This window comes from Rissa tridactyla, chromosome 1, assembly GCF_028500815.1.
Source record: "Rissa tridactyla isolate bRisTri1 chromosome 1, bRisTri1.patW.cur.20221130, whole genome shotgun sequence".
In the NCBI taxonomy this organism is placed as follows: Eukaryota; Metazoa; Chordata; class Aves; order Charadriiformes; family Laridae; genus Rissa; species Rissa tridactyla.
In genome coordinates, this window is record NC_071466.1 from 170,029,107 (window position 1) to 170,041,485 (window position 12,379).

A 12,379-nucleotide genomic window follows, 5' to 3' on the forward strand; every position below is an offset into this window, starting at 1 on the left:
TGGATACTAGAGTGTGCTACAATTTGTACTAGCATAAGGGACTTAAGGGTAACATATAAAAATGCAAAAGAATATTTGAAATGAATTTAAGAAACAGGTGGCCCTTCGCCTCGCTTGCATGAGATTCTCTTTGCACAGCTTGGAATTACAGGGAGCCTTTAATGTGAGACTAAATTGTTTCCTCTGACTCTGAAATGTCTCTGTTTTCCACCATGGTGCATATGGGCTGTAGCGTAAATGGGAATTGAACTCAGAACGGGCACAACAACTGAGTGAGTGAAGAACCAATATAAAGTTCAGCCCTTAAAAGCAGATGTAATAGGTTGCTAGGTAAAATGAGATGGATGGTACTTTTGATAAGCGGCAGTTTGGACACTCCATGAATGTTTAAAGGTACATAACGTTTACTGTTTTCATCTGTCTGTGTGCTAATGGGTAGAATAAGGGCATTGCTCTGCTAAATTTTCACTCTGGTAAGCTTGCAGTAAAAATGCTACAATGAAAATGGATGCTTTCTGATTCTTTAGGCTGTAGAGATGTGATTTTCTTGATGTAGTATTTATCTGAATGGCATTTACTAATTAATTATATGCAAGGTAAAGAGTGGGGTCTTAATTTCCTGGCCCATATTAAAATCAGTAGCGTAAATATGGTGGTATTAGGTGTATGAATAGTTGTGCTTTAGAGTGGGTTTTTGTATCTCTTTTTAAGACCAAGCTCCAAACTCTACCTCCTCTTTGGAAGAGGAATCTGATTATATGAAAAGTTGTATGGAAAATTCTTCTCTTGGGAGGGGAAGAAATTGCAGAGCTGTCCTTCTGAAGTGACTTCTTATTTTTCTACATAAAGGTTTTGTTGCTAGTATGTAATGCTGTTAGGAAAAAAAAAGATCACTAAAAAAACGGAATAAGACTTTCGTAGGCATTTTCTAACTTTTTATTTGCCAAAACTGTTATCAGAGCATGAAATAATTAGTATGGATCTTAACAATTGTATCTGCTGCCTTTTAGATGCGCAAACAAAATTTAGAATTCTGTGGAAAAATAAGATGGAAAAAAATTTAAATTTTACTTCTCACTTCTTTTTCTCTTTTTTTTTTTTTTTTACAATAGGGCTTTATTTGTCCTCTGTGTATGAAGTCTCATGGATCAGCTGAGGAGCTGTTCAAGCACTATGAAGCAGTTCATAATTCTGGCATTGATTCAACTCATGGAGGGGAAAGTCATCTGTCACCGGAAAGGTGCAACAGTACTCATTTGTGCATGTGCTTTTGTGTCAGTGTTGAGCTGCTTCTAATTACACTGAAGGCTGTATTAATTTGAACACTTAATTATGTAGTCAGGTATTTAAATGTTCATGCCCCCTTTTCAACTACAGTTAAAAGGCAGCTTGAAACTTACATTGGCTGATATTGAGCTGACAATAAATGAAAATCAGATACACATGTTTATATTGTTAATTAAATCACCTGTTTCTTATGCAGCTGACAATGTAACATTACAGACTGGAATGATTTTTGTGAGTGTGGCAGAAAAAATGCAGGTTCCTCCTAATTTCTGGCATAGAGCTGAAATTTCATCTTTTGAGGGTGGGGGGGGACAACACTGAAGATAGAGAAGAAAACTGGTTTTGTCCCGGGGTAGTTACGGTACTTATCAGGTAATAATAACATCAGGATTTGCCTCAATAGGTTCCCATATTTACCTAGTTATTTGCAAATCTGAGAAGTTTCTGTTTGTGTCACTAATTCTCCTTCTACGTTGCAGAAACTCCATGCTGATCTTCAGAAATCTCTCTAATTTATTTTATTTAACTGTTCAGTCAAAACTGGGTTGTTAAACATATTTCTAGGAAATACACCAAGTTATTTTATTTTTGAGAGCAGCGGTGTGCAGCAGGAACTGATAATGTGAAACTTACTCTAGAAAAGTTTCACTGAGTAGTCTGCTTGTGTTGGAGTAATCCCTGGTGTTGGTTTGGGAAGCTTTTTCTTAAGGGTAAAATTTATGTAGGTTTCCTTTTGCTTCCTGCTAGTTCTGTCACTAGTTCTGTCACTAGTAGGGCTGTGACCCAAAATGATGAATAATTACGTTGAAAGAAATCCATGTATTTATGTAATACTTCAAGAGAGGGTGGTTCTTCGGTGAGAGAGGAGTGTGGAAGGTAACATATTTTAGTAGTTATCGGAATGAAGATTTGTATCTCCCCAGTAATGTGCAGAGCTGGCAAGCCCATAAGAGCCAGCATTAGCCATGCCTTCGTGCACAGACAGACCCTTCCTTGTGGATGGCTGCCTTCTCTCCTGGCTGCTGCAACAAAAAAAATCAAAATTAGGGCTTAAGATAGGAGAAAGTGATAGGGTGCTAATGGAGTTATATTGGGTTTCCTATGTGCACGTTTATTTGAGAATGTCTGTTTCTTCTCTGCCTGAATTAGGTCTTTTCGGGGTGATATAACTTAGACCTGAAATGATACTCTTAGTAGAATAATAGCATTCACATGGGGGAATTACTGGTCATAGCTGTATTGTTTATATAGTTTATGAAAGATTTATTTTTATGCCTGCAATTTTCCAATGTCAACCAGATGTTGGCTCGTGGAATTTATTTATTTTATTCCTGACTTTTGACAGTTTAAGGACAAGTGGTTTTGTTTTCTCTCATATAATTGAAAAAGCGGACAAGGTCAGGGAGCTTGGATGGAGTGAAGGGAGTCTGGTGAGAGCTGTTGTGTAACACATGAGCTATTTCTTCCTATTAGTGTGGCATTCTTCAGTGTTTCTCAGTTGCATGCTTGCTTGACAAAACTCTCATTCAACATAAATATGTTTTTCCAAGACTTGGCATACCACATTAAAGAAATATTGCAGCCTGCAGCAGGGAGCCACTCTGTTAGTGGTCTAGGAGTGAAGCTTACCTGTAATTCATAGGACCAAGACTGGGAGGTGAAGTTCCTTATTTAGTGAATAGAGAAAGCTAGGTACTATGAGTTACATTGTGTCCTCTCCCCCCCCCCAATAAACTAGCATAGTTAAGTGCCGAGGGTAAAGTGTGTAACTCTCCCCAGTGCCATTTATCGAGGCCGTTTGTACTCAGTGCTAGGATGGAGGCACTGTCCTTACAGGTGGGGAATGGAGTGGAGCATAAGGAAAAGGTGGTCAGGATTTGCCAGATGGTGAGGCTGAGAAGATGTGCTGAGAGGAGAAAGGGATCATAACAGCCCTAGCAGAAAGGGAGATTTGGTGAGGATTTGGATGGCAGTAAGAAAAACAAAGTTATGTGTCTGGAGTGATCCCTTACACTGTTTTTTTTTTCCCCCCATTCATTTTCCACTGGTCAGTTAAACTGAATTTATGTTTCGTCTTAAAACTGTCAAGGAAAACTGTGTTGGGAATATCAAGGCAGCTACTGTAGAAGGGTCTCCTTACATCACAACCTGTCTTTCCCTTCTCCTCCTCTCCTCCTTCCCCCTACTACAAACTTTCTATACAGCTCAAAACCTTTTATCCGCTGTGAAGACTGGAGCATCTTAAATGCTTTAGTATTGCAGATCTGTCTATGTTCAGGCACAACTTCAATATAGTTAACTGTTTCCCCTGCCTGAGATTACATTTATGATCTTAGGTGTGAATATTACCTGATTTACTTACTCATACCGGTGAGAAAGCTGCTCCCTCTTCTCCACCCACAACCAATATATGGGTTTTGGGTTACAGCTACACCTGTCTCAGTAAGGTTGTGTTTGCAAACCTCCAGTGAAGGTCTCACACAGGCAGAATAATGTGTAAATAGCAGAAAATCTTCCTCTGAAAAAAATTAGCCTTCCAATTTCCAATATTTATTTTGCCCTTAAAATTGGTCCACCTTGGAGTTCTTGTTTCACTGGTTCAAGTTCATGTGTTTCACTTGCTGCTTGATGACCCTGACCTGATGTTAATATGCTAATATAGTTGAATCTGTTCCTTCAATGTTTAGCTAAAGAAGAGCTTGCTTTGGTGTGGGGTTTTTTTTTTTTTGGCCTAAGTATGAAATAATTTAAAAGAACATCTGTGGAGGAAGGCATAATGCAGCACAGCAGCAATAAAATTGTGTGGAATAAAACAGAGAGAATTTGTTGGCATTGGCACCCACACATATATACTCTGTGTAGTCCTCAGTGTTGCCACTGTACGAACAATAAGAAAAGTGTAAGTTTGCATAATTTTAATGACCTCTGTGTTCTACATTTGGAGTGGCTGTATCTCAGTAATGCAATGGTATCCTTGTATGTGTAATTGTGCAATTCTGTAAGGAGACCTGTGATTTAGAAGCGTGCTGTCTAAATCAATTAGTGACAATTTTAGCCTTGGATCTTGTGTTCTTGCATGGCTGGAGGCTTGAGCACGAAATTTGAGAATTTAAAATCCCAAGGCTTTAAACATTCAGACCGTTAAGTGAGTGTATCTGTGGGGCATACCGAATTGCTGTGTGCATGAAAAATCATGTAACTGCTTATATCAGAAGGAGTAAGACAGCATGCTGCCTCCTAGCAGTGTTCCTTTACATGATAAGGGAAGTGAAGGAGAATAGAGCTGTCCTTTTCACAGAAAGGCGTGCAAACCAGTTAAACGCCCCAGTGCGCAGCTTTGCCGTTCTGAACCCATGTGGTTGAGCTGATGCACCGGTTTAGATTTACATTCTGTTTTGCATATCTATTTTTTTACTTATCCAATTAATGTTCAGCGTTTTTCCAGTGGTGTACAAAGTGAACTAATAAGTATCTATTAATCCAGTTTGTTCCAGGTTTCAAAAAACCTAAAAATAACTATTTATAATTATGTAAGTTATATTTATATAGTACATGGCTATCACTCCAGTTATTTAACACACGTTATAACCTGTATGTAATTGACAAAATATAACCACTGCATATTAATTTTCTTCACTCCGTGGATATATTTATTCAGAGATGAAGTATCACTGCTCCGACAAGAAGTCCAAGACTTGCAAGCTTCACTGAAGGTTGGAAATGTATTTTACTTTTCACTTGGTTCTTTGTTTGAAATTGCAGTGTTCCACTGTCTAAAGCAACCAAATTTACAGTTCTCTCTCCCCCATCTCCTTTTTTTTTTTTTATTTTTTTCTTTTTCCCCTAGGAGGAGAGGTGGTATTCAGAAGAGCTGAAGAAAGAACTAGAGAAATTGCAGGGGCAGCGGCAGCAAGTAATTGCTTTAAAATACTTGAAGCAGGTTTATCATCAGCATTGACATTGAAGATTAATACCTTTTTTGTAAGGCACGTGGCCTGATTTAGTTAGTTCCATAATTTGAATATTGACATGTTCTTGAAAACAAAGCTAGTTATCTCTCCACAATGTAACAGTATATATAAATCTGAAGAACAAAGTCAGAATAGATAATGATTCTTCCATACTACTCACTACAAGTTCAGTTCAGACTTTTCCTTCTGTTGGTCTTACTCAGAACTCAGTTTATTAAAGAAAACAAATCGAATGTAGTGTTCCATCTGTTATGCGAAAGGGCTATGGGGTTTTTCTTGTGAGAACTTTTGGAGAACAGAAGTGTGGTTTCACAGATGTCCAGATGAACAGAACAAACAAGGCAAGGCAAACTGTGGTGTGTTGTGCCCTGAGGAATCATAAAACCATAGAACAGTTTGGGTTGGAAGGGACCTTAAAGATCATCTAGTCCTAACACCCCTGCTCTCACTTCTTTTATTACTGTGAGCTACTTAGATACTGGATTGTTAAAAACCCCAGAAATTGCTGTCTGACAGAGTACCTTCTCAGAATGCATTTAATGATGGTCCGTAACCTCTGTTTTTAGGGCAGATTTCAATATGGAGGAAAGGGAGGGGGAGGGGATTGTTACTGGAGTCTTGCAAGTCTGGAAGCCTGGTAGCGTAGTGGTACATGAAACGGAAAATCATCTTGGCCTTTTCCAGTCTTCCAGATATGACTGTTTGAAATCAGGTATTTTTATACTGCTGTGCAGTATTTGAGCACAGAAGTCTTTATTTCCCTGTCTTTTCCAAAAATGGGATAAACTTTGGAAGTAGTAGTTTTTATTCCTGCTGTCTAATCATGCATTTATTCTGTTCTCTTAAGGATTGTAAATCTGATGGATTGACAACGGCTACATCTACAGGTGGCTAACATTTTACTATGTTAATTTCTTCACTGTTCTGGAGTTTCTGAATTTTTTTTTCATTGTAGCTTTTAGGTTTGTGAAAATGCACTTTTGCTAAGTTAAAGAGCTGGAAAGCTGGAATGGTGCAATTACTGGAAAAAAAAGTTCATTATAAGTGCTTGAGATAGGTAGATTTTGATAGCTATAGTCTGGGGAAATGTTCCAGAGGCTCAGGGTTTGTAATTTCTAGAAGTGAGACAGGCATTCTCCTGACTCTGAAAGCAGTTCTCATGAGTAGTTTTGAACATGTTTTTAATCATTTCATATGTTAAGCATTCAGTACAAGTCTTTTGCTGAGAAAGACAGTGATTGTTGATATTTAAATTATAGCATTTGTCAGTGCTGCTTTTATTTGGTGTTTTTCTGTATGCATTGCTAGCAAAGAAAACAATGAATTTTTGTGGGTTTTTTTTTTGTTGTTTTGCAGACCAATAATTTTTGCTCTCTGTTTTTCTCCGTGAGGCACTTATGGAATAAAATTTTCCTTATGTGTGCGTAAAGTATCTGACTGATCGTGATTGAAGAGTTCTTAATCGCAGTTCAGGGCTTGGAGTCAGCAGCATGTTGCAGTGATCTGAAGATCTATTTGTGACCAGTGAAAACCAATATGTACTTAATCCTGCAGAGTACTCAATTAGTGACAGGTTCCAGCATCATGCTTGTAGATATTTAACTTCAGTAAAGTTGTTCACTTTGCTAAGCTAATTGGATGTTAAGTGAACTTAGATTACTTTTTTACCTGCTGTGGTTCGTTATGGGTGTGAGTAACTGTATTGTCCTAGCTCTTCCAGAAAATAATACTGTTCTTTTTATGGAAATAGAATCATTAGAACGGCAGCTAGAAGAGATCCAAGTAGAAAATTTTAACATTAAGCAAATGAAAGACTTATTTGAGCAAAAAGCGGCACAACTGGCTACTGAAATTGTGGGTAAGTATGTTAACATCAGGTCTGATTCTGTTCTCTACTTTTGCAATTTGTGCAAGTGATCATTTATTCAGCTTCCTTCTTATTAGATCTTAAATCGAAGTATGATGAAGAAATTAGCCTTCGTGAAGGTGCAGAACAGAAAGTGACAAACCTGACACAAGAACTGCAGAAGGAGAGAAGTACAGTGGAAGACTTAAAGACAGAGCTGGTATTCACATCACACTAATGTTTTTGTTATTTTCAAGTCAAGGGAGGGATATAATTAAATGATTGCAAATGCAGTTTTGAAGCAGTCAAACCGTTGAACTTGGAGACATCTGCTTGTGGGCTGAAAATGTTCAGAACACCATTGTTTCTGATCTATTACACTGACCTACATTTTCAGTGTTTTTCCAGTGAGGAAATACATGTAGTTTCTGACATACTAAAATTTATCCTAGATTATATTTTAGTCTGCTTGTTTGATGCTCTACCCTTCAGCGATTTTGCAGGGGATTACACGTATAGATGTGCTGTGCAGGCCTCTACTTGGAGCATGCCATTGCTGACTTCCACAGCTGACTTTAGATCACCCTTTTTCCATGAGGTGTAACGCTCTGACTGTCCCTGGACAGCTGCATTCATAAGAGTTGCTCAGAGAGGTGTTTCGTGACATGGTGGCTGAAAGGCTGGCAGCTGTCATCACCATGCCTATGTTAATGTTGTCCCTCTTGCACTTGGCTGATAATACTGATGTGTGTGTATTCTGGGATTTTGGCTCCTGGTGACTTTTATATACAGCCATGGCTCCAGGGAGCAATCCCAGTGACTCAGCAGTCATGCCACTTCCAAAGCAATAGTGAAGGGACTTCCTAGCTTGTTTGTCTTCATTCCTCCACTCAACCACTGCTTAGACTCTGGAGGAAAGTAGGACTCGTTTATCCCACTTCTTCCCTGTAGTCTCATGAGTCCCTCTTGGCCCTGCGTAGTCACTGGACCCATCCATTCCTCCCTTTCTGTTTAGTTGTTTCTTGTCTTCCTTTTCCTGCCGCATTCTTACCCCTTTCCTGTACCTTTTCTCTTCTACATGACAGCACTTCCTTTTCTCTACTTTTTTCAGTGCCCAGTATTGCCTTTCCCCTCCCTTTTCCCTCCATAGCTTTTTGCTTTGAGGGCCATTATGATGCTTTAAATGTAATCCCCAACAGCTTTTATCTGTGGGTCTGGTAGGAGGCATGCCTGACAGTTCCTTCAAGAAGTTTCCTTCAGCTGCCCTTTTTTTGTCTGTTCTTGTGGTTTTCTGAAATAGTTCTTGAAGACAGAGGCAGTATGATTATAAAAGTGTGTGTAGTGCTGGATTGTTACCTATCTCAGTCCTGAGAGGCGCTTGTGAGTATTGCAGCAGTAAAATATATACAGTGTTCCCTTCTGTAGAGTTGTGTGGGCAATACAGCCTACTTCTCAGGGAATTGTGACTTCAGATAATTATCTTGCATGGATTCCCTGTCACTTTAGTGTTTTCTCCCAGGGAAGGTCTCCCTCCTGTACCTAGCGATCTACCTACGTGAAAATTACAGAAATGTAATGTTTGAGATCTTATCCCATTTGTCAGATTTGGTTGAAACCAATTAACAAGTTCAAAGTTTAGTAGGCAAGAACTGACAACCAGCCATTAAATCCTGTTTCCTTTGGGAATGATATGTACTTTTCTGTGGGTTTTTTTTTCTCTTCTCTTTTCTTTTTCCATAGCTAGTATATGTCACTTTTTTTTTTTTTTCACACACAAGGAATATGTCACCTTGTCTATAAATTGATGATTTGAAAGATTTTGAGAGATTACATTGACACTGGAAACATGTCTGCCAGCTGCGTGTTGCTCATTGCTACTCTCTTACTTTTCAGCTACAAAGGCCTGGTGTAGAAGATGTGGCTGTCCTGAAAAAGGAGCTGGTCCAAGTTCAGACGCTGATGGACAAAATGACACTGGAACGTGAGAGAGAATCTGAAAAGCTGAAAGATGAGTGCAAGCACTTGCAGGCAGAGCAGGCGAACTCGGAGGTAATAGTCATACCTAAAGACGTGTGTGTGAGCTTTGCCGTGATTTTCATCTGAAAATGGAAGATACTAATTCATCATAATGCAAAAGCCTCTTTCTTAACTGAATCTTCTAACTTATCTAATAGACATGTTTCTTCATTACGGTAAATTGTGTAATTTTGCCAATATCTGCCCTCCAAAAGCCCCCATGCTTTTTGTTGCAAAACCTTTCCTTGGCATAAAAAGTTACTACAAGAGCCCAATAGCAGAGGAAAATGAGACCTGACAGAGCTGTGCTCTTTCTGTTGGGAGAAAGAAACAGAGCAATATCTGTGTGATTGAAAGACTTGTTTCCCTTGTTGAGCTACATGTGGATAAAACCAGTTGTTACTGAAAATGATGGTTTTGGTTAATATTTGGGTTGGCGTGTCTGACGATGGATGCTAGAGTATTAAAATATATAAAAAGAAATTATTAATGCAAGGTAGACAATAATTTGACTATTCTTTTAGGACATTTCATTCTTGAACTTACACAAGATTAAAAAATCTTAATGAATATTGTAAACAGGTTTTCATTTTTGTTTTTTTTTCTAGTTTTTACTGTCAAATGGGAAGACTTTTTACACCTATTATTTATTGTAGGAATATTTTGTGTGTAAAGGACAAATCTGTTCTGCCCACATACCCTGCACCAATCCACTGCATAATGCCCTCCAAGGGTTGCCTGTTATCCAGTGGAGCATAAAGTGAGTGACTGCCAGGCCTCACCATATCTTAAGGTCAAGATGTCAGGATGATACCTGTAATCTGTTTTCAGGCAACAGCACCTTAGTTTTCCTCTCTTTGTTGTTGCAGTCTAAAGTAGAAAATAAAATCTATTGGTCTCATGTTAATTGCTTTTTTTTCTTTTTACATTTTTTTCTCCATCTTTTCCTGGATTTGAGCCTTTTAAATTCATCCTGTTTAAAAGAGACCTTGCTGTCTACTTGAGTTGCAGAATGTGCTGGTTTCTTCAGAAGTACTTTGTGAAGGCTTGCCTCGGCTTTGGCTGAGTCAGTGGAAGAGGTTTTAAATTGCTGATGGGAGCCTTGAAAATATACAGAATTGTTGATAACTCTGTGTTTAAGGAAGCAAAACTAACTGCCTTTCCCACAGCAGATACTTGGTTTTCTTGGTTTTGGTTCCTCTGCTTTTCTGCCAGTGAGCATGCAAGATGGAGAAAAAGGAATATAACCACTCTGACTTGGATCTTTAAGAGGGAATCTCACTCCACAGACTTTCTCAGATCCCTCCTGGCTAAAGCCTGTTTTATGTTGCTTACCAGACATCTAACAGAGATAATGGCAAGAGATTCTAATAAAAATACAGTAACACCAAAAAGGCTTTTGTCTAATGTATAATTTATTCTACTAAGGAGTTGGTAAATCCATACCTGCAGAAGAATTCTCTTGCTGGGTGTTGTCACATCTCACTAGTGGGTTGGTTGGTGTAGTTTTACTAATGAATGGCTTGACAGTGTAACAATCTTCAGTGAAGACTGTCAGCTGTGTTTGAGACATTTTAATTTTGCCCTCTCCCTTTTCTATTGTACCCCAGCAATGCAGCAATGCCAGCAAAACTTGTCAACGCAGGGCTGTGGTCCCTAGTGAAGGGTCCTTGCGGAGTTCCCCAGCTTACAGGAGGGAACGCCTGGAGTTTCTATAAGACTCCTGGTATCCTCTGTCCTGGTGAGATTTGTGGATGCGAAGGATTCCTGACATCTTGTTATTCTGGGGTTTCATGTGCCCTAGATTTCAGAACTGCAGTTTTAACTTTCTGTTTCTTCATTCGCGCTGCAGAGCTTTAGAGAAGCGTTGCCCAGCATTATTCTAAACCCCTTAGGGCTTTCCCTCCCGCCTTCCTCTCCCAACAGATATGTTGAGCTCCAGGAATTGTACAAGGGTACAGTATTGTACTAAACATGAATCTGCCATTGTTTTCAAGTTAAAATGAAGTATGCCAAGAGCTTCATCGGATGTGAAAAAAGGAATATCTCAGTTGGAGTTATGAATATAATGTGGTTATGTGGCCATGTAAGTTGTTACATAATTGTAATTTGGTTTTAACTGTGAGATCCCACAACTATGCAGCAGAATTTAAATTTCTTTTCAAAGCACTGTTGCTGTAGTCTTTTGTGGTTTGGGATATTTAGTTTTCATGTGAAGATAAAATGACATGGTGACATGGGTGTAACAAAAGTCTTTCAACTTAAAACATTCTCACAGAAGCATGAATTGCTCCTGTTCCCCCAAATTAAGTATCTTTAAGTTTTGACATAACTAGACATTTTAAAAATGTAGCTTTAAAGTGCAGCTTTTAACAGGAAAAAAACTCAAGTAAAGAAGGTTTTTTCCGTCCTCCTGGAAGTAATGGCAGATGGGGGAAAAGGCTGCATGATGCCCCTAGCTATTACTATGTGTTCATATAAGAAGTCTTAGACGTACGGAAAGATTATAAACTACATTGCAGCAACTATAATAACATCAGATGTCTGTGTAGTATCATCAGTATGTAGGCTGAACTAGAGAAGACCCATGTTGCGGCGTGGCAGAACGTGGTAAGCAGTGGCAGTCTGGTTCTTCTCAGAAATGTTATTGCCTTCTCTGCTTAATTCCAACATATGGCAACCATAGCCCAAGACATGTTTGAAATAAAAACTTTTCTGTCAAGGTAAAGTGACAGATCAGACTTTAAAAAAAAAGTAATAAAAAATTACTCAAAGTCATCGTGGTGAAAACTTCTCTACTTTTCTTAAAAAAACACAATTGTGAAAAGTGTTAGCCATAAGAGAATGAAACATTGAAGCCCTTCATTGGCAGAATAGGTGCAGTCCTGACTGTAAAATTTTGGCCATGTTCCACCTTGGCTTTGCTCTTTGAGACTACCTGAAGGGCTGAAAGAGTAAAGTGGCTCTTATGCCATCCATGGCTATTTTTGCCAAGCTGGCTGAGGATACATATATTAATATTGGTTTGCAAAGTGAGATGTCTTTAAAATATGTTAGATTTGTGGTGTGGGTGAAGAGAATAACAAAGATCATCACAATCCTATATGCCTGTCTTCAAATGCTGCCGGAGAGGGATGTGAAGAATAGAATAGCTCTACAATTGTTGCCTGAATGTATTCATTGTTGTCCTTTCTTTTTTTTTTTTTGTTTTGTTTGGTGTTTATGCTTTATTTCAGAGTTGCACCAGAAACTCTGGTGT

At 38.7% G+C, this 12,379-nt stretch overlaps 1 protein-coding gene across 4 annotated transcripts in view; it reads left to right on the forward strand.

Moving 5' to 3' along the window:
• The window catches only part of EEA1 (early endosome antigen 1), a 70,277-nt gene that overhangs the window by 21,577 nt on the left and 36,321 nt on the right, over positions 1–12,379 (forward strand). For 3 of the 4 annotated variants that reach the window (XM_054205632.1, XM_054205653.1, XM_054205642.1), the window contains 7 exons: positions 1,113–1,240; positions 4,946–5,000; positions 5,135–5,200; positions 6,106–6,145; positions 7,009–7,116; positions 7,203–7,324; positions 8,998–9,153. In XM_054205632.1, the coding sequence (XP_054061607.1) occupies positions 1,113–1,240; positions 4,946–5,000; positions 5,135–5,200; positions 6,106–6,145; positions 7,009–7,116; positions 7,203–7,324; positions 8,998–9,153 (675 nt within the window). The other variant, XM_054205662.1, reaches the window with a different exon arrangement.